The sequence below is a fragment of the Pipistrellus hanaki genome (genome assembly GCF_964339955.1).
Source record: "Pipistrellus hanaki genome assembly, chromosome: 17".
In the NCBI taxonomy this organism is placed as follows: Eukaryota; Metazoa; Chordata; class Mammalia; order Chiroptera; family Vespertilionidae; genus Pipistrellus; species Pipistrellus hanaki.
Window position 1 is genome coordinate 31,169,160 of NC_140519.1, and position 21,739 is coordinate 31,190,898.

At 40.4% G+C, this 21,739-nt stretch overlaps 1 protein-coding gene across 5 annotated transcripts in view; it reads left to right on the forward strand.

The window, feature by feature from the left end:
• The window catches only part of TRPS1 (transcriptional repressor GATA binding 1), a 227,459-nt gene that overhangs the window by 56,699 nt on the left and 149,021 nt on the right, over positions 1 to 21,739 (forward strand). For all 5 annotated transcript variants that reach the window (XM_084864448.1, XM_084864451.1, XM_084864450.1 and 2 more), the window contains 2 exons: positions 4,739 to 5,871; positions 16,425 to 17,028. In XM_084864448.1, the coding sequence (XP_084720574.1) occupies positions 4,739 to 5,871; positions 16,425 to 17,028 (1,737 nt within the window). The remainder of the gene's footprint in view (positions 1 to 4,738; positions 5,872 to 16,424; positions 17,029 to 21,739) is intronic.

Below are 21,739 nucleotides of genomic sequence, written 5' to 3' on the forward strand. Positions count from 1 at the left end.
CCAGGTTCGATTCCAGTCAAGGGCATGTACATTGGTTGTGGGCACATCCCTGGTAGGGGGTGTGCAGGAGGCAGCTGGTCAATGTCTCTCTCATGGATGTTTCTAGCTCTCTATCCCTCTCCCTTCCTCTCTGTAAAAAAAAAAATCAATAAAATATTTAAATAAATAAAATTTAAAAAAAGAAAAAGAAAAAGCAGTTCCTCAGCTGCACTGGCCCTATTTCACGTGCTCAGTAGCCAGATGTGCTCGTGGCCACCATGGGCTTGGCAAGCGGCAGAACATTTCCTTCATCTCAGAAAGTCCTCTTGGACCTCTCTGGTCTAGATTCTGCAAATCACTCTCAGGCCCCTGTACTCCCTGGACCCTCACAATAATCCTGTAAAATGGCAAGGTGTGCAGTATTGATTATATTCGTGACGATGAGGACACAGAGGTGCCAGGAGATTGCATAAAGTGTCTTTCCACAGAATTTGGCTTATAGAATTTCCCTCAGGAACAAACAAATGCACGTAAAGCTAAATGCAGATGACTAAAGGATTTTAGCTACAAATTTTGATCTTTATCTGTGAGTAATTTAAAGGCAGAGAGGTGGTCCAGCTTGTTTACTGTTGTAAATTGATATTTATCACAGAGAGGGCACAGTTAAACTCTCGATAGCTACTTAATACTGATTGCGTGAATCAGAAGTTGGTCCAAACAGAATTTACAGTTTAATAGAAATTGTAAAGTGTAGATATACCTATCAAAAGGACTACTGAATTAATGGGTTACAATTAAAGTTCTGGTTAGCTAAAGAAGTAAATTCGAAACTTATCTTTATTCTGCTTCTGATCTCTTGTCTAGTACAATCATAGCTAGGGGGTATTTTTTTTTTCTATTCCTTGGTGAGTTTAACCATTTGAAAAGTTTGAGATAATTCTTTGAACGGGTAGCTCTATTTCCTGGCAATAATGTCCAATAAACACTGCACAGAATTACCTTGCATAGCTGTTTGCTGTGTATTTATGCTTAACCTATAAAATTAACAATATTATAATAAAATGAATAACATTTTATTCATGAAAACAAAATGAATGTAGTCAATTGTCTTAGGAATGGTCTCCTAAATTAATAAACTACATTTTATTTCAGAAGGGAATTTAAATGATATACACCAATTATATTTCACCATGACTGGAGTATAGATCTTTTTTTTTTTTTAATATATTTTATTGATTTATTACAGAGAGGAAGGCAGAAGGACAGAGAGCCAGAAACATCGATGAGAGAGAAACATCGACCAGCTGCCTCTTGCACACCCCCTACTGGGGATGTGCCTGCAACCAAAGTACATGCCCTTGACCGGAATTGAACCTGGGACCTTTCAGTCCACAGACAAACGCTCTACCACTGAGCCAAACCGGTTTCGGCATAGATCTTTTTTTAAAAAATCTCTTTTGAAAGAGAAAGGAATATAACACTGAATAATTATGTTTTCCAAAGTTGGCTTTATAGTATATAAAGTATGTAATTCTAATATTATATTAGCTTTTATATAATAAATGCTGGTCTGATTTACTGCTATTTATTAAGAAGGCAAATCAGTAACCTACAGAAGTAGCAGTATTGTTCTTGCCATCAAATGAGGTCCTTTTGTTTTTGTTTGTTTTCTTGGATGGTTTTGAAAGAACAGTCAGTTGTAGATGAAGGCACCCTTCAGCATAAAATATATAACCAGTAAAAGCTTCCTAAATAATGGAATTGGCTGGTAACCACTGGGTAAAACACACAACTTTTAGCCACATTAGCACCACTAACTTAAAAGATTTAATGTAGTTATCACAGCAGCTTAGTTTATCCTAAACCAAAATGCCTGAACGGCACTTATTTGTTTGTTTTGAAATGGCCTTTCTTTTATGGACTCTTCACCTGATGGTCATTCTTAGCCTGAATTTTTCTGATTCTTGATGTTGCCCAAAAAATAGTGCAAAGTATGTTGTGATGCTTCGTAATAATTTAAATTTCACTTCAAAATCATATGTGTGGGATTTCTTAAGACTCCGTGTGCTGTCTATATCCCTTTCCATGTGAACATAAACACAAGGCTTGAAAATGACAAAATCGAAGAAATGATGATGTGTCGTGGTTTCTCAGGAATCCCTGTTCTATAGCAAAAGTCAGAAATATGTTCTATTAGGAAGCTCAGCAGTTCTGACGCAATGTGGTGGCGAAAATGAGCACATTTCCTATCTAGATTTTGCACACTGGCTTTCTATGCTTACATTAGAAGAGAATGGGATACTTCTGAATCCCCCCCCCCCTTTTTTTAATATATTTTATTGATTTTTTACAGAGAGGAAGAGAGAGGGATAGAGAGTGAGAAACATCAATGGGAGAGAAACATTGATCAGCTGCCTCTTACACACCCCCTACTGGGTATGTGCCCGCAAACAAGGTACATGCCCTTGACCGGAATCGAACCTGGGACCTTTCAATCCACAGGCCAACACTCTATCCACTGAGCCAAACAGGTTTCGGCTGAATTTCCCCCATTTGATTTAAGTCTAAGTCCAGGAACAAAGTAACTGAGTGGATGGCATCTCATTTAAATGTTTTATGTTTTGAAAATGAGGTTTCTCCCCACCTCCAGTGAATTGGGAAATGGCTGGAGGAATTTTGCAGTGCAGTATGCATTCCATTTTGGGGCAGACTTTAGTCACTGCAGTGCTAGGTTTGAGTGATGACTGTGTCCTCATATGATCTGGCTCTGATGTCTCTCACACCACTGATTGGTAGGTGCTGCCTACAAAGAGGAGGGACGGGGGGGGGGGGGGGCATTCTTCCCCTTCAAGTGACCTGATGCTTTCTTCCCCTTCGAGTGACCTGATGCTCTGCTGGTGATAGGCTGAATCTGTGAGCTTGCCATGGTGGGTATAGACGTTGTCAAAAATGAAATATTGTCCTTCCTTTGAAGGCTCTGGGAGAATTTCATAAATGGCGGTCTTGATGTTCAGTGCATGTTGAGCTGTTTTACGTGTTCCTATGCATGTCCTATCACCTTAATATTGGAAATACATGTAGAGGTTCCCCAGCGGGAATCTACTGCTCAGAGAGGTTAAGTCATTGATCACAGTCACTACTGCCTCCAAGGGGACGAATGGACTTCAGTCTTAGTCCAGTGCCATCAGGGCACAGGCATCCCTCTCAGCGTGCTGAAGGAATACTGTTTGCATATTCACTAGAACCTTTTACAGTGATTTTGAGAAGCTTGAGACTTTCCTCCTGGTGTGATTTGGATGTGAGCAGTGATCACACATGTCATGTTTGAGCAGCTGTTGAAGAAGGCGGAACAGGATTATGCCGTGTGCTTACTGTATGACATCTGGTACTGGAAACATTCAAAAATTCTCTGATAGTTGGAGGAAAACCTTTCCTCCTCCTTGAAGAATTTCAGTCAAAGACTCTTTAGTAAACCAGGAATTTTGGCCAGTTGGTGGTTGCCCTTTGTAAACGACCCGTAGACATACACACCGAGGAGGGAGTGAGGATTTTACTCACTATAAAATGCCCTTTGAAGGCCTTTATTGCCTAGATACGCTACACATTTATAATTAAAATGCATAGTGGGGGCGATCTTTAAGGTAGAATGTTTGCATTTTGGCCTTTGAACAATCCTCTTAGGAGGGGCTGGGGCCTTTGCTCGGAGATAGAACTTTGATCAAATGCATCTCTGTTCTGTTTTTTTTTTTTTTTTCATTTGTCCTACACCGGGAAACATTTGAAACCTTTACCTTGGTGCTCCTTCACCAAGACTTCAAGCCCACTGCATTCATTTCATTTTCAGCCTTAGAATGCATGCTCAGGCTTTGTCATTATAAGCCATTTTTAAAGATATATATATATATATATATATATATATATATATATATATATATATATATTATTGATTTTGTACAGAGAGGAAGGGAGAGAGAGAGTTAGAAACATCGATGAGAGAGAGTCATCGATCAGCTGCCTCTTGCACACCCCCTACCAGGGATATGCCCGCAACCAAGGTACATGCCCTTGACCGGAATCGAACCCAGGAAGGACCTTTCAGTCCCCAAGCCGATGCTCTATCCATTGAGCTAAACCGGTTTTGGCTATTATAAGCCATTTTGAGGAGTCATATCAGCATCACTGTTTAATCCCCCCCCCCCCCTCCCAAAAGTAAACGGCATCTTGGCCTGCAGTCTCATCGCTGCAGAAGCTGAGCAGAGGATCTCCTTGGAGAACCTCAGCATTGAGTAATCTCAGAGCAAGTGCCTCCAGTTTTGACAGCAGCACTCGGTTTTGTCAGGAGAAATCCCAGCACGGTTTGGATGCTTTTGCAGGAAGTGTATTTGAGGGCAGCAGTTAGCAAAATCTACTTTAGAGAAAATGGTTTTCTTTGCCTTTTTTCTTTCTTTCTTTCTTTTTTTCTGAAAAGTATATCTTATTAATCCTTTGAATTCGTTCTAGTCCTTTTACGACTTACCTTCTTTGATACTTTGGCCCAAACTGATTAGCATAATGAGCCTCTCCTAGAGGAGCTATTGAATAATGGAGAGTGGATTTAGTTGGCTCTGATTATTCAAGTGGTTTCCTAATAAGCAGAAGTACTGTTGTATTTTATTTTATTTTTTTAATGTGGAACCCTTGCCCGTGTCCTCTCCTCCCCCCTCCGGAGAGCATGGGGCTAAGGACACCTGTAAAGTAACATCCCTGTCTTCCGTGCCAGGTCACTTCCGGTGGGACGTTCATTGGCATTGGCCGGAAGACGCCCGATTGCCAAGGCAACACCAAGTACTTCCGCTGCAAATTCTGCAACTTCACTTACATGGGCAACTCGTCCACCGAGCTAGAGCAGCATTTTCTCCAGACCCACCCGAACAAAATAAAAGCTCCTCTCCCCTCCTCGGAGGGCGCCAAGCCCTCAGAGAAAAACTCTAGCAAATCCATCCCTGCGCTTCGATCCAGTGACTCCGGAGACCTGGGCAAGTGGCAGGACAAGATCACGGTCAAGGCGGGCGATGACACTCCCGTGGGCTACTCGGTGCCCATCAAGCCCCTTGATGCCTCCAGACAAAACGGGACGGAGGCCACCAGCTACTACTGGTGCAAGTTTTGCAGTTTCAGCTGCGAGTCCTCCAGCTCGCTGAAGCTGCTGGAGCATTACGGCAAGCAGCACGGGGGGGCTACCTCAGGCGGCCTGAATCTAGAATTGAACGACAAGCTTTGCAGGGGCTCGGTCATCAATCAGAACGACTTAGCCAAAGGCGCAGAAGGGGAGCCCCTGGCCAAGGCAGAGAAGGGCTCCGGGGGGACTAAAAAGAAGGACTTCTCTGGCAAGGGGGCCGAGGACAACGTGGTGACAAGCTACAACTGTCAGTTCTGCGACTTCAGGTATTCCAAAAGCCACGGCCCCGACGTCATCGTGGTGGGCCCGCTGCTCCGCCATTACCAGCAGCTCCATAACATCCACAAGTGCACCATCAAGCACTGCCCCTTCTGCCCCCGAGGCCTCTGCAGCCCGGAGAAGCACCTGGGAGAGATCACCTACCCGTTCGCGTGCAGGAAGAGCAGCTGCTCCCACTGCGCGCTCCTGCTTCTGCACTTGTCCCCCGGGGCGGCCGGGGGCTCCCGGGTCAAGCACCAGTGCCACCAGTGCCCCTTCTCCACCCCCGACGTGGACGTGCTCCTCTTCCATTACGAGAGCGTCCACGAGCCCCAGGCCTCGGACGTCAAACAGGAGGCCAACCATCTGCCGGGAGCCTCGGACGGGCAGCCGGTGGCCAAGGACAGCAAGGAGCACGCGTGTACCAAATGCGATTTCATCACCCAGGTGGAGGAAGAGATTTCCCGACACTACAGGTAAGCCATGGGGTGGGGGCGGGGGCCCTCGAGAAACTGAGAGGGAGAATCCAGGGGGCGAGGCAGAATGATGTGGGAAGGATGGGGGTGACCTGGGGAAGCTGATGGGCAAGCTCGCCTGAAAGATCACTCATTGAACTGCAGGTCATATATTTGTAGACAACCGCAGATTCTAATTGAATCGCTCATTCCAGACCATTTAGTCTATGTTCCCTACCTGGGTTTTTTTTGTGTTTTTTTTTGTTTTGTTTTTTTACCATTTACTAAGTGCATTTTAAAATCCACAGAGATGCTGATAGTGCCGATGGGTTTACTAATTGGCCACAACTCATTTATTTGTCCTTGCTAAGGATGGCTCCTTAGTCCAGAATTATTTTATTTTATTTTATTTTTTTTTTTTATGGAGCCTCTCCCAAATGCAAGGTACCGCTATAATTTGTTCTGTTCCTTTCTTTCAACTGGAGATAGATGGTCTGGTTGAGAACATGTTGCTCATTTCTCTTTTTACAATGAGATTGGATAGTCTGTGTGCTTTAAAACATTGAGCAACAACCTTCTTTTTGCATACAAACAGGCACCTGATGGTGAGAATTCGGTAATCTGTGTGACTAGGATTTCAGCACTTCCTCCTCTGAACAGGTGACGCTGCTGAAGTTATCTCAGATTTGTAAACAGAGTATGTCAGTGTTTCCTGCTCCTTTCACTCTATTCTTTTTGTAGACGTCAGTTTTCCCGGTTAATTTCTATATTTTCTAGAGATGAGTTTAGGATTCGGATCTTTAGTTCATTTAGGTAGTCATTCCTTCAATGAATTCATTCCAAAAATACATACTATGCCAGGTCCCGGTAAAGGAGAAAACAAGACAAGCATTGTCAGTGCCCTCATGGAACGGAGTTGAGCAGGAAAGCTCAACAGATCTTCAGAGTGATGGGTATCTTAAAGACGAAGCAGAGGCCACTATGTTTGATTACAATGACAGCATAGCCCAGTGGTTGGCAAACTCATTAGTCAACAGAGCCAAATATCAACAGTACAACGATTGAAATTTCTTTTGAGAGCCAAATTTTTTAAACTTAAACTTCTTCTAATGCCACTTCTTCAAAATAGACTCGCCCAGGCCGTGGTATTTTGTGGAAGAGCCACGCTCAAGGGGCCAAAGAGCCGCATGTGGCTCACGAGCCGCAGTTTGCCGACCACAGCACAGCCCAATATGGTAGATTAGGAAGTGCCTCGTTGAGGAAGGAGCATTTAAACTGAGACTTGGTTATGAGTATGGATTCGTGTAGCAAAATCCTGGTGGTACAGCCTGTTCAGATATAACTCGGTGCTTACTGGATGCTTTCCTGTTATTATGCCTCTAAGCATCCAAGGGAAGGGTTTTATTGACGATTTTTAAGTGCTTTTCCATATGTAGACTGGATTTCCTAATTTACAGATTTTCGCTTCTCAAGATCTTAAACGGGTCCTCCCGTTCTTTTTCAAAGTTGCAGGTTCCTGCTCCAGTGCGTGTGTTTTCTCAGTGGCCAGTAGTGAAGCAGTACAAGTCCAACAACAGTAGGCTAATGACGTGAGATGTGAATTCGAAGGGCATCCTAATGTTCGCGGTGCATGTCAATGTTCAGAAAACACTTCCTCACGGTTTGCACTGTTTAATTTATAAGGTCAGCTGCGGGAACGATGCAGCCCCGCCATCAAATATGTTCACACTTGCAGTGTTTCTGGCTCCTCCGGTGTTAGCTGCATGTTAATTAGGACCTAGGACCCAGCAGACCTTTGCTTCCTTCCGAGCTTTGCCAGTGTGTATATCGAGCACGCACATTTGTCAGGTGATGTAAAAATTAGGTAATCCGCTCCTGTGTTGAAGGAGGAGGCTTTCTTCAATCATGAGGGAATCGGCCACAACACGCGCACACAGGCACACACGCACACACGCTAAGATCCATGTAGATACCACCTCATGGAGAGGAGTGGTTTTTCTCCCAGAAGCTGAGGCCGTTGCTTGAAAACCCGTCTGAGAGAAATAGTTCCTCTATGGTCTGGTGAAACAAAAGAGATTCTCAGAAATCAAAGTATGAATAGCAAATGTGACAGAATAATCTCAACGCTTACTTAATATGTGTTACGGAGAGTAAGCTCCAGAGGGAAGAGACTAGTCTTGTCTTGTTACTGCTGTGTCTGCACGATGTAGCTCTGTGCCAGGATGGCGAATAGGTGCTCAGCGAATAGCTTTGAGTAAATGAAATCCCTGTGAGATGTTGACTTCACCATAGTTTGGATATGCTGAGAACTCCATGGTAAGTTCAAGTTGAATCTTTGACTATTATATGGTCTTGGATCCTCTGAGGACCTTGATTTTACACAAACTGACATTTTTCTTTACACTTTATTTTTGGAAAATTTATCTTTATTGTTGAAAGTATAACACATGGGTCCCTTTTTCCCTCGAAGGACCCCTCTACCTTGCCCTTCCTTCTGAGATTTGTTATGTTCCATGCTTCCATGTCTCTGGATTTATTTTGTTCATCAGTTTATTAAATTTAGGTCCACCTCTCAGTATTTTATTAGATTAAAAAAAAAAATCCGAACAACACTTGACCTTAGGGCATTGAAATGATCTTGCCCTTATCCTTAAACCCTGATGGAGTTTGTGTGATCCTAGACTCTTTAAGTTGCTGAGCACTTTACCTCTAGTCTTTTTACGAGTTCTTGTAGAAATATTTGAAACTCAGACAAGGACGCTTTTAGGAGTCCCAGCCAATGGAGGCTGCAAGAATGTGAAAGAAAGCAGTCCCATGAAGTCGAAAAACTTTGACCTGGTCTCAAAGCATTTTCCCCAACTGCCACAGTTTGAAGATAGCATAAAGGGACAAGTTTACCATACCCCAATAATACCTTTATGGTTAAATTTATTCATATTATTTATGTGGGGAAACCTTCACCATCGTTCTGTTTTTACCGTGCAATAGTCTAGGGTTTTGAGTGTTTTATATACAAGACTTACAGCGTAGTAAAAAGGTAGTATAAGCTGAGAACTGTACAATATGTGAAATCATGTGGCTATAAAATAACTACAGCCTAAAAGCAGGCGAGCTGATGTAGAGCTGTGAGTGGAATAACCTCCATGTGGATTGCATGGGCATTTTCCTAGAGAACCATGTCTAACTGGGTTGAACTGCAGACATTGTCCAGCCAGGAACTGGGCCTTGGTCCGTTTTTTTAGTGTTTCATATTGACTTTTGATGCCCCAGCTCACAGCATGACTGAGTTATTATATCTACTCATGAGTTTGTGCCTCACACTCCGTTTCTTTTTGTATTTAATTAAACAGTGGGCCGCTTCTCTAATTGGCCACTGTTCTCCACATCAAATTTTTCAGTGTTTTGTAAACTTACATTTCTGGAGTAAGAGGACTACATCCTTACAAAACGACTATACTGTGTAAAATAGACTTTTTAATGCCTTGCTAGACTTCCATGAAGTCAGGAAACTTTCTGAAGCGTTTTTCTTCTCTGTTTGCCACGAGTGAACTAAACCCCGGCTGGAGAGAATGAGACAAACACGACATGAGAGGTCTCACTGAGGGTAGATGTCAATACGGATGCTGCATTTGATCAGGAGTCTAAGCCTGGAGCCACCAACAGAGAGGTTGTGCAGAATGTGAATTATCCTCTAAGCTGACACCTTGAAGGGGGCCATAGTGATTCCGTATTAGTGCCTTCCTTTGACTCCCGACAGAAGTAAACACAGATGTGTCTAAACTGCCATTTTCACCTCCAGGATACCCATGGCCTTGCCTAAGGTAAACCTGGAATGAGCTCACTATTATAAAAATTCTCCACATGGAATGGGATAGAAACCACTGTATCCAAAATCAGTAAAACATGCAAATAGTAGCTTTAGGTACCTAGCAACTTCAGATACATAGTTTTTACTTATAAAGTAATAATCAATTCTTTAAAAATGAAAATTAGACTTACAAATTGACCAAGCTGTATGAGACTATCAATGAATATTCAAAAAGAAGCAACTGATATTTTTAAATTTAAAATATAATTATTGACACTTAAAACATATGGATAAGTTAAATCACAGCTTAGCAAATGGCTGAGAGCAATAGCACGGTGCATTAGTACGGAGTTCTAAAAGGGTGAGGGCCATGATGGCTACATTAGGGACATGTCCTTTTAAACAATATCTAATAAACCAGCTGCCTGTGATACCTGGAAATTGCCATAATGGTACAAGTTGAAAATGGGATAAAAAACATTACCCAGGATGTTAAAGTTTATCAACAAAATAACTCATAGCAGCATGACATTATTTATTAGAAATTCAGACTTAATGGTACTGAAGACTGTACAAGAACAATCACAAATCTTGGAATAAGAGAAATTTTATCCATGATTTTCATTTTCACATTAGTTTATACATATTATGCCCCAATTTCTTGTTTACTTTCTATTTTACAGAAAGCTTTTCTTTCTTTTTGAATATTTCGTAGGGATATCTTTTTCGCAAAAGTGAATCATCAGTTGATATTTTTCAGATATGACACTAGTTCTGCATTTTCTACTACTTGAAGATGAAATCAGCCCCCAACCTACTTAAAAAAAAACAAAAACAGTTACCCAAATAAGTACTTGCTAGATTATTTCAGCTTAAAATATAGACCATAAGTGGACCGAATGAAATTTTAAGTCAGAATTTCAGTTTTTCCTAGATTTCAGTTTGTAGACTGATCCTCTGTACTTCACTAAGCCTGAGTATTATATCTCCAGCTTCTAAGAGTTTATTCATCTACTTATTAGCGTATAACTTCATATTTTGTCCCTGAGATTTTCCTCTTCACCTGGTTTTTATTCCATTCTTCTACAGTGTCAGTCATCTCAACTGCCACTCATTTAGACCTTTATAACAACAAATATATGTCACAGAAGTGATTGACTTCATTAGATATCAGATCTCCCAAACTATATAATTTAAATCACCTCCATTTACTCCTCTTCTGTGACAATTAATCTATGTGTCATATTCCATAACTACCAAAAAAAAATAGCTTTCATTGTCTAATTGATTGATACTTACGATTTATTCAGGTTTTTTTTTTTTTTTTTTTTTTTTTTTTTTTTTTTTTTTTTTAATGTTCATTTAGTCATTGAAGAAGAAAAACTGTGGTTAAAATTATTGGGAGTTAAATAAATTATTTGGTAAATGAGAGCGTTTCAAGCAATGGCATTAAATCTCTGGAAGTTAACATTTAATGGAAAAAAGAAAGCATTGCTCAGAGCTGACTTCACGTGTTCTAGGAGCTGGTTTACTAGGAAAATGGAAATGAAGAAATAGAATAAAAGAGTAGCATATTTTAGCTGACTTATTTTTTTTTAACCTAAAAGCCCTCAGCTCTTTATGAATTATAAAAATACATTTAATCTCTTCTAATGAATGAAATGCTACTACCAGGATAAAAGCCCACTGTGCATTGAAATGTGAATGGGTCTCAAATAAATGCTTTTTATAGCACATGAAAATTCTGTCCAGTAGGATAAGGAATAAAACATCTCTTCTCACAGAAATTTTGTCACTTGAATTAAGTACAATTTGGCCTTTTTTAAGGCAGCTTGATGTAGTTTTTTTCTGGATTCAAAGGATGATTTGGCTCTTTTATCAAAGTTTCTTTGATTCATGTCCTCATTGTCTAAAGTATTGCAAGGACATAGTGAGATTTTATATAAGTATATTCCAAGTATGGGACATACTTGCACTAAAATATTTTTTATTTATTATCTGAAATTCACATTCAACTGGGTATCCTGTATTTTATATGGCAGCTCTATGCTAGGCAGACCTATAAAGTGACTTCTTTTTTTTTTCTTGGATAGAGGAAAGTGTTTGCTCTTGAGTTGACAAGAGAGTATGCAATTTAAGTTAATGCAAAGCATTTATTTGTAGTGTCTTTTAAATTAGTTTGGCTTAATGGATCCAGAAGTTCAAGGAGTTTGTAAATAATGAAGAGTTTATGCAGAGGACCACTCAAAATATACCATCTGCAAAATATGTACCACTTAGTTTTCTCGGCCCCTTTATGGCTTTTCATATTCAACCCAACATTAATCATTAATCCCGAACTCCCTCAAAGCTATGGTGGTTTGTGGGGTTCAGAGCAAGTCACCCCAAAATATGCTTCTTTGGTATGTGGATTGTTTTAAGCTAACAGTGAAGTTAGCTGCCTGCTCAGGAGAAACTTCTGTCCCTCCCTTGACTACCTACAAAAACTTGAACATAATGGGAGATTATTAGACAGAACATTTTTGATCTGTTGTGTTACTAAACATCTGTCCTCCTTATCATTTTGCATTGACCTTTTGAAGGCCCAAGGCACTCACCTCATCCACTCCAGCTCAGGATGTCTTAATCATCCATGTTCCCTTTGGCCTCATGTGGAGTTTCTGACTCTCTCTTGTATGCGGGGTTCCCCCTACATGTGTATGTGTTAAATCTGGTTGTTTTCTCTTCCTAATCTTTCCCGTGACTATTCTATCATTAGACCAGTCAAAAGAACCCGGAGGGTGGAGAAAAGTTTTTCCTCCCCCAAAGGGTCTACTCCTTTGGCTATGAAGCAGTTATTTACTGACTGACTAGATGTTCTGAGTGGGGTTGGGTGTGAGCTTTGATCTTGATGTTAAGGCAATGATAATACAACTGCAAAGTAAGATATACACAGGACTTTAATAAAAGGCAACATGGAAAAAATCCTCAGAGGAAGACAGTTTGAGAGCAACATTGAGGATTGCTAAGTTTACTCTTGGGCTGAGTCATTTGGAAAGTCTGTGGATGAGAAAGTGGTTAATGTGGGTCTTAAGAAATGGAGGGAAAATTCCCTGCACCTTTCTGAGGTTTTTCATATGAATGCTAATAAAATGAAATGCGTTTAATAGGTTCGAGGAGAGTCCAAACTAATAAAATCTCACAATAACTAAACTTTTATTCTTGAGTGATATTTCTAAGACTAGGTATCAAAATCATCTATTTTTTATTCTTTGGGGACATGGCATTATGTTGAAGGTCTTCTCAGTTATTACTGAGGGAATGACACTCATCCTAGAATATGCCCAAATCTTAATTCATTCTTGAACAAGCTAGATATATTTCATCCAGTACCAAACAGCATACATGAAAGAGTAATCATGGACAAGAGTTAAGATACTGTGTCATGCCTGCCATATGTGGATTGTCTTATCTGTGCTTCAGGTTCTTGTTCTGTGAATTAGGGCCAAAAATATGTACTTAGTGTGATTGTTGTGGGATATATATATATATATATATATATATATATATATATATATATATATATAAATGGCCTGGCACTAAAGAATATTGAAAGACCCCCCAACACAATGAAATAAATAGATGAATTACTGTTTGGGGGATTATGCTTGACAACATCATGTTTGTAATTTTAACTTATAAAGCTGTTAGTGTTGACTCTCCAAGGTGGGTAATATTGTATATGTTTTCAGAGAAAGGGATATTGCCCATCATAAAGAATCCATATGGCAATGGAAGAGTTCACTCCAAACTAACTAACAGCCATATTGAAGTTATCTCTGACCATGGCTTCGTGATCCTTGTTACTTAAGGAGTAGTCTGGGGACCCACAGCATTAGCATTGTCTGGGAGCTTATAAGAAATACAGAATGTTGGGTCCCAACCCAGACTTCCAGAATCAGAATCTGAATTTTAGCAAGATTACCAGGTGTTACCTGTGTATGTTAGAATTTGAGACTATTGCTGTGGATGTTAGCATAGGTTATTGAAAAGTTTGTATGGCTCCAAGCATTTAAAGTAATGTTGTCTTTTACGTATAGTTTCTGTCATTTAGCTTAGGCTGGTCTCATAGGGAGAAAGAAGTACTCAGGTCTTTAGCGTACTAAGTTGGAAATTGCCTTTTCTGCTTCATCTAGTGGACTTCAAAGAACTTGATATTGAGCATTTTAACAGTTTATTTCTTAATTGTCAAGGTTTACTCAGATTCTTAAGGTTCTGAATAAGAAAGATAGTAAGGGCATTTCCTGCCCTTATTAAAGTCATGGAGGTTGGAGGGATGTCCTCTGAGTGTTGAGTTGTTGGAACTATGATCCTTCTGTTAGGGTTGATTCTGATCCCTGCATTAGTGTCACCTAAGGAGCTTGTCAAAAGTTCAGATTCCCTGATTATACCCAAGAGATTCTGATTCGGTAAAGCAACATGGGAGCCTTGGAATATGGGTCACCAAGAAGCTCCTTAGGGTGCAGTGTTGCACATAGCCTGATTTGCACATCGTTGTTGTAGTCATTTTCTTTTGTATCAGTTAGAAAGCCTTTACCATCCCCTCATGTTTTCATTTTTCATGTTTCATGTTTCATGTCTTGGTTTTCCGTATTATCAGTCATTTTATTTTTGCCTAAACTTAAACATGGAGGCAGCAGAGGGTAGGAAAATAGAACATTGATCTGGGAGGTAGAAGCTCTGTATTCTTGACTTGATGTAGACTCAATGGGTAAGTCACAGCTTCTCCATTTTACTATCTGTAAAATGGGCTTTATACATCAGTCGAAGGTGAGTGCTTTGAACTCTTCAAAAAAAAAGGTGTGTGCGTTGAGTTTGTTATTACCATCTTATTTTCATATCCTTCCTGTTAAAACCGTGTTTTCCTTTTCAGTGTAAAACCTGGTTATTACCGAAGGCTTATCTCTGTAGTTTGTGTTTCTTTTGTTGCTTTATACCCAACCCCCAAGTTCTCTGCATGGGACAGTTCTCCAGCTTCTGTCTCATGGAAGGTTTTCTGGGCTGGTTGGATCAAGCGCTCCTCTGTGGGGCAGATCAGAGCAGCTCTTGTTGAGATCTGCCAGGAGTCGGGGAGCTGTTCATTGGGACAGGAACTTGAAACTAGAAAACCTAGAAGGCCCAGACACCATGGCTCAGTGTGCTAGTCTGAGATGAATCCATTGTCTGGGCAGGGGCCCCAGACCTAGCATATTTAGGATAAGGTGACCAGATGTCCCGTTTTTAGCCGGACAGTCCTGATGTTTAACAAAGTGTCCTGCGTCCCGTGGGACGTCAGGTCACCTTAATTTAGGAGGAAGTACCAATCGAATAATGGGTAAGGGTTGGACGTGTTTATTTTTTATTATTTCGTAAAAAGATGGGATGGCTCAGGATCTTTCTAGACTGCACGATAACTAGATCTTGAAGGCACATCATCCTAATTATTAGACATATTACTAGATATAAGGGCTCTCAACCACCCTCATGACCATACTCAAAAACATCCCGGCCTCCTCAGACTTTAATAAGACAGATAATGCCCTTTCTATCTTTGTTATTTAGAATCTAAAGGTTCTTGGTGTGACTACTATTCATGGAAAGAGAGGAAAGCGTGGCAATTAAGCAGTAAACTGCTAAACTGTTCAGACTTTCAGGCCAAGGACTATGTGTCTTTTATTCACCAACACATACTCAGTACCTGGCAAAGTAATACTGTAATGATTAACTACTGTTACATATATGAGTACATATTTTGCAGTGGCTTTAAGTCATATTTCGTTACTCTAAGTTGGTAACTCCTAACACATTAGATCAGTGGAGTGGCAGGTGTTTCACCTGTTTTTAGAGAACCACAGGAGGCTTCGAGTTACATAAAATATGCCTAATTCCAAACCCATGTGTACCTTTCCGGTATGCTTTTTAGAATGTTCTTTCTTGTTTACCAAACATTTGTCTTATTTTAACAGTTACTTTTTTGTCTTTAACAGAAGTTGCTATACAAGTTAACAAATAAGATCTAGTTCTATGCCTTGTAAAAGAAGTCCCACATATAAATCCAGATACACACATGTACTCTTTTAATGAATGTATTTGTATTGTGCTTCTTGACACCCTTCAGACACCCAGTTTGTTTAGAAAAATCTTGAGTTTCTAATACATCTTACTAGAGTATGTCAATCACTCAACCATATTTCATTGACTAAATCAATTTGAATTTTATGATAGAAAAGAACATTATAGTTAGGTAGAATTTATTTCACATATAAAAGCTGTACAGAGCCCTTCAGCATCCAATGTGTGTGTGTGTGTGTTTGTAGTGAAGGGAAAAAAAATCTCAATGTAGTTTAAATAAAGTGAAAAGACCATTGACTAAATCAGCTGTAAAGAATGTATGACTATCTGCTTAAATAATATAGAATCAATGGTTATTGAGCCAGGGTGAAATGAAACAGAGCAGGCCAATCAATAATAAAGTAAACCAACCAGCTTGGGAGGTGAATTGACTGGCGTGTGTGCACGTCAATAGGTGTGTATACCTCCTGTGGCTAGGACCACAGGGAATGCAAACATTCTTTATGTAGAACTGAAAAGGCCGGTTGATTGCCTTCCAATTTCTGGATGCTGAGGATATCGTGTCGTGTTCACCTGATACATCCATCACAGGAGATGACATTCAGGTGTTTGAGGCGAATTCTTTTAAGAGGCCCTTGACGTGCTCCGTTTCCCATGATTGTTTTCTCCTCCCCAGGAGAGCCCACAGCTGCTACAAATGCCGCCAGTGCAGCTTCACCGCGGCCGACACGCAGGCACTACTGGACCACTTCAACACTGTTCACTGCCAGGAGCAGGACAGCACTACAGCCAACGGCGAGGAGGATGGGCAGGCCGTGCCCGCCATCAAGGAGGAGCCCAAGATCGACCTCAAGGTCTACAGTCTGCTCAACCCGGACTCTAAAATGGGAGAGCCGGTCCCCGAGAGCGTGGTGAAGAGGGAGAAGCTGGACGACAAGGACGGGCTCAAAGAGAAAGTGTGGGCCGAGAGTCCCAGCGATGACCTCCGCACCATGGCCTGGAGGGGGGCGGACATCCTCCGGGGCAGCCCCTCCTTCACTCAGACAAGCCTGGGGCTCCTGACGCCCGTGGCCGGCACCCAAGAGCAGACCAAGACGCTGAGGGACAGCCCCAACGTGGAAGCTGCCCACCTGGCCCGCCCGATCTACGGCCTGGCCGTGGAGACCAAGGCCTTCCTGCAGGCGGTGCCCGCCGGCGGAGAGAAGTCCGGGGCCATCAGCCAGCAGTACCCTCCTTCTGCAGAGAACAAGGCCAAGGATGAGTCCCAGTCCCTGCTACGGGTAGGAAGGTTTCATTTTTCAATAATTCCTATATCTTGAAGGGAAAGGGGGCGGGGGGGTGGGGGGGGGCAGGCAGGGAGGGGGAACACACATCCTGCAGATTGCCATGTCTCACGAAGCCAAGGCAAAGACCTGTGTCAGTCGGGGGATGCATAGGTATCAGGACGGAGTGGCCGAAAGCAGCTCACGTGAGGGCGTGTCCTGGGCACATACTTGGCACACAGGTGGGCAGTCCCTGTCTGCCACTACTCTGGGCTCAGAAGGAATGCTAGTCCATCATTCCTGGGGATTATATGAAATGAGGACGCGGCATTCAGAGGAGGGAGGGTCACGATCTCAGAAGGATGCACACCTGCTACTGACTTTGACATTCTTAGGTGGTGCGACAGTATGTGGTGAATAGAGGAGTGAGCAGAGACTTAAGTCACTAAGAATGCAATTTTTAAACAATTCCTATATCTTGAAGGGAAAGAGGGGGATAGGGAGGGGGAACACACATCCTGTAGATTACCATGCCTCACGAAGGAAAGGCAATCATCTGTGATGTTAATATGGAAACGTGGTGGGGTGTTATTTTTGTGTGTGTGTGTGTTTTTTTTGTTTTTTTTTAAAGTCACTGTGTAATTATGTGCTAGTGGCAATGCTCGTTGTTTAGTTGCCAAGAAGAGGGAAACAATGAGATAGATCTCAGTGTGAATGGCGTGAAGAACATTCAAAGAAGAGAACTGAGAACGGTGCATTTGAATGACTGGGCTCATTAAGGGAAAAAGACCTAGTCCCAACTGGAAAAGCAAAACCAAACCTCCGCATAGGATAAGATCCTCGATTGCTCCCTTCTAAAAATACTTTAGATTTGGGAAATTCATGAGTTCCCAATACGCGATGCTTGCCTTTTGCCTAAAGGTATCCCTGCTTAAATCATTTCACCTTGGCTCTGAGAAAATGTTGAGCTTCTGGGTGATTTTGAAACTTTGTTCATGTGCTTAAGGGAGGATCAGAAAGCAGCTAACCATCACACAAAAAGAAAACCAGGGAAGAGATGGAGTTGAGCGGGCCCGGTTCGACCTACAGGTCAGACACCACTGGTTCTCTCTCCCTGTATTCTTGGGAGAAAAATGGCCCCTTTCCCGCGTCTGCCTGGCTACTGGGCTCTCATTTCCTGCCCATTCTCCAGAGCCTCCCGGTGCTTCTCAGGTGTTCTCGGTGGAGTTGGGAAACACTGCCTTGGAGGGCACCGTTAATTATAAAAGCTGTTACTTCTCCTGTTGGCAGTCATGCCCCGAGCTAAGAGGCAGGCTTGAATGCTGAAGAGGTGATGCCCTCCATACACTGAGTAACAAAGACTCCGACAGGGAAAGAGCCAGTTCATTACAGGGAACTTTGAAAGGGAGGAAAATGGTTCCTATGCCCTTCTAGAAGGTGTTCTGTTCAGGAAGCTTCTTTTAGATAAATATATAGGGAGCTGCTTTTTATATTAGTGCGAATGCTGGTTATTTTCCAGCATGTCAGGAGTTTTCTGGTCTCAAGTGCTCTTACAGTTTCTGGTGCTAAGGCAGGAACGATATGTCTTAGGTTTTTAAATTCCATACTGCACCTGGGGAGTGTAGTGTAAATGGGTTTCCCCTCTATCGCCAGTGCTCTCCCTCCTTGTTTCTTCCACTTAAAATTTGTTCTCACTTGTGACAGTTTCACTGGATACCAAACAGTTTGACTCTTTAGACTGTCTGGAATATTCTCTCTCCTGCTACCATTTGTATACATTAAGAGTCTGTAATGAGGAATACTTAATTAAGCAGGGAAGTCTAAAACCTGAGCATGATAGTGTTATTCTTTTTTAAAAAATATGTTTTTATTGATTTTAGAAAGGAAAGGAGAGGGGGAGAGAGAGATAGAAACATCAGTGAGCAACACCTGCTGGGTGAACCCAATTTTCATAAAGTCATTCATAGAAAAAGCTAATGTGAAGGTTCTCTTGCCACTCAAAGTGCAATAATCAACACAGGTCACATATGCGATTTAAAAATTTTTATAACGAGATCAGTTTCATACTGTTTACAAAGAAAAACTATAAAGACATTCACTAAATAAAAATATAGATACATATTGGACAAAAAACTAGAAGTGAAAAAACACACAACAGACTATTTTGAAATTTGAAATCTTGTCTGTGATTCTTATATTTCCTTCCTCACTTTGAGTACAGCAGAATTTCATAACAAAAACCAGTTAAAAACATGTATTAGAATGACCAATATTCTAAAAAACAACAAAATTACCTGCTTTATAGCATGACCCAAACTCCATTCAGGCTACTCTTTAAAAATGTTTCCAATATTTACCAGTGTTGGAATATTTTACATTAATATTTTCTGCTAGATAAATTTTCCACATTCAAGTTTTTACTTTTAGTATTAAAAACTATATTTACAAATGTATTACAAATATATTTCTTCTAATAATGCTATATTGTATGCACTATTTAGATAGAAAATCACTTTTAAAACCTATTTTCCATTTCTTAAATTGCTTTCTAAATACCATGCCAATCAGTGAAGTAATATCATGTTGATTTCTACCATTTAAACTCAAAGATGAATATTGTATTTTATAAGTCTATATTTACCTAGATCACTGTATTTTCATTCAAAATGTGCAGATTATTTTTGCATAGTTCAATTCTGTACTTATAAATTTTTATAAGGTATTCTCACTACTCACTGGTCTTCTACAATTACAAAATTGAAATACATCATTTTTATTTTAGTGAATATGATGGTGATATTCTGCTGGGTTTTCCCCAACTGATGGCAGAAAAGTGAGCTGAGAAGTTTGTGTTTGCTGTGATAACATTTCAATGCAATTTCTACCACCAGAGTAAAAATCTTGTCAAATTCTCAAAGTGGGCACTGCTTAAATTCTCTTTGGTGTCTTTAAAGAGTTTACCAGTTAAGATGTGTGCATTAAGGTTGTTAATTTGGTTAATGCAGTAAATATTTCACAATAAATTAAATTAGCTATGCTTCCTACTCCAAATATCCAATAAAACTGGTGCTTCCCAAAGGCACTATTAAAAGATAAATAAAATGAAAAATTTTAAAATGTGATTAAAATCACAGAAAAATGATCCAACACTGTTTAAAAATATGTATTTATTATCCATGTATTTAATTCTGTCAGCACTCAGAATTTAGTAGATGACAGCCTCTAAGGAGTATACATCATATGATAAGGAATTTGATCACTCACTGCGGAACATATTTAAGTCTCTCACTGAAGATTTGCTGCTCAGCAGCTAATGTAGAGGAACTGAAAACAATAAACAGTTGAAATGATGCAACACTAACTTGAAGTCAGGGGATTAAGGAAGTGGAGGAATTGAGAAAAACCATTTTTTAAAAAAGTATTATCATCCTCAGCTTGCTTAAAGAATATAACTATCACCCGGCCCCCGGTGGCTCAGTGGTTGAGGGTCAACTTATGAACCAGGAGGTCATGGTTCGATTCCAGGTCAGGGCACATGCCTGGGTTGCAGGCTTGATCCCTAGTAGGGGGCTTGCAGGAGGCAGCTGATCAGTGATATTTCTCTCTCACTCATATTTCTATCCCTCTATCTGTCTCCCTTCCTCTCTAAAAATCAATGAAAACATATTATTTTTAAAAAAGAAATTAGGTTTTTAGGTTGTGTATCAATTAGACAATATCTCTACAAAATCATGTGATAGTTTTTGTGAGTAGAAAAAAGTATTAAAGTCTTTAGATTTTTGCTAGAAATAGTCCATGTTTCAATGAAAACTTTAATTGGTACTCTTAAAACTTCTAGAAAATATATTATAAAACATGAAAGCTCTTGGCAATGTTTTAAAAGTGCAATGTTTTCATTTAAACTTATAATTTGTCTCTGTGAAGAGGTTAACCTATTTAATATTGCCTGTGCTAAAAGCAAAAGTTAATTGGTGTTATATATTCTTTCTCATTTTAAGTTGAACAGTGTAGTGTACTCAGAATTCAACATAATGACATGCCTTTTATTGACCAGTTTCTTCTATTTTGTATATATTTACACAAAGGTATTTATTTATTTAACTTATTTATGTATTTGTTTAGTGGATCGACTCTTATTCATATACAACTGTATTCATTTTATTATTTCCTGCATTAGAAATTCTAGGTTTTATTCTTGTAATTGACCTTTTAGATTGGGTTTTATAAAATAGATAACTTTATCTTTTAACTAATAACCACATCAATAGGAACAAAACCTTGTGTTAAACAAAGACCTCTGTTAAGGGAAAAAACCTATCAAATGCATTTTTAACTTGTTAGTGAAACAAAAAGGAATTATTAAGATTGGTTGGTAAATATGCTGCTTTATGTGGCTAATGGCAAATCAACATTCAGCTAAGCTTCTGCATGTCGTTTGTCCGAACCGAATGTCAGAGATCATTCATAGACTCTGATTCTGCCAAACACCATAGTTATCAGCCCACTTTCTTCATGGAAGGAAGGAGGAAATAAGCATCTGAACTGACTTCAGTTTCCTATGTGAATGTATTTAGCAAAGTCTGTTTGTTTTAAGATGCAAGATTTTCGCTGCTTGTTCCTGGCAGAGATGTTCCGCCAGGGGCTGTGGGCATTGAGTTCCAAGTTCTGGGATTTGAGTTCCCAGTTGAGCGTCTGACTGTGAAGGAAGGGCCTCCAGGAATCTGCATCC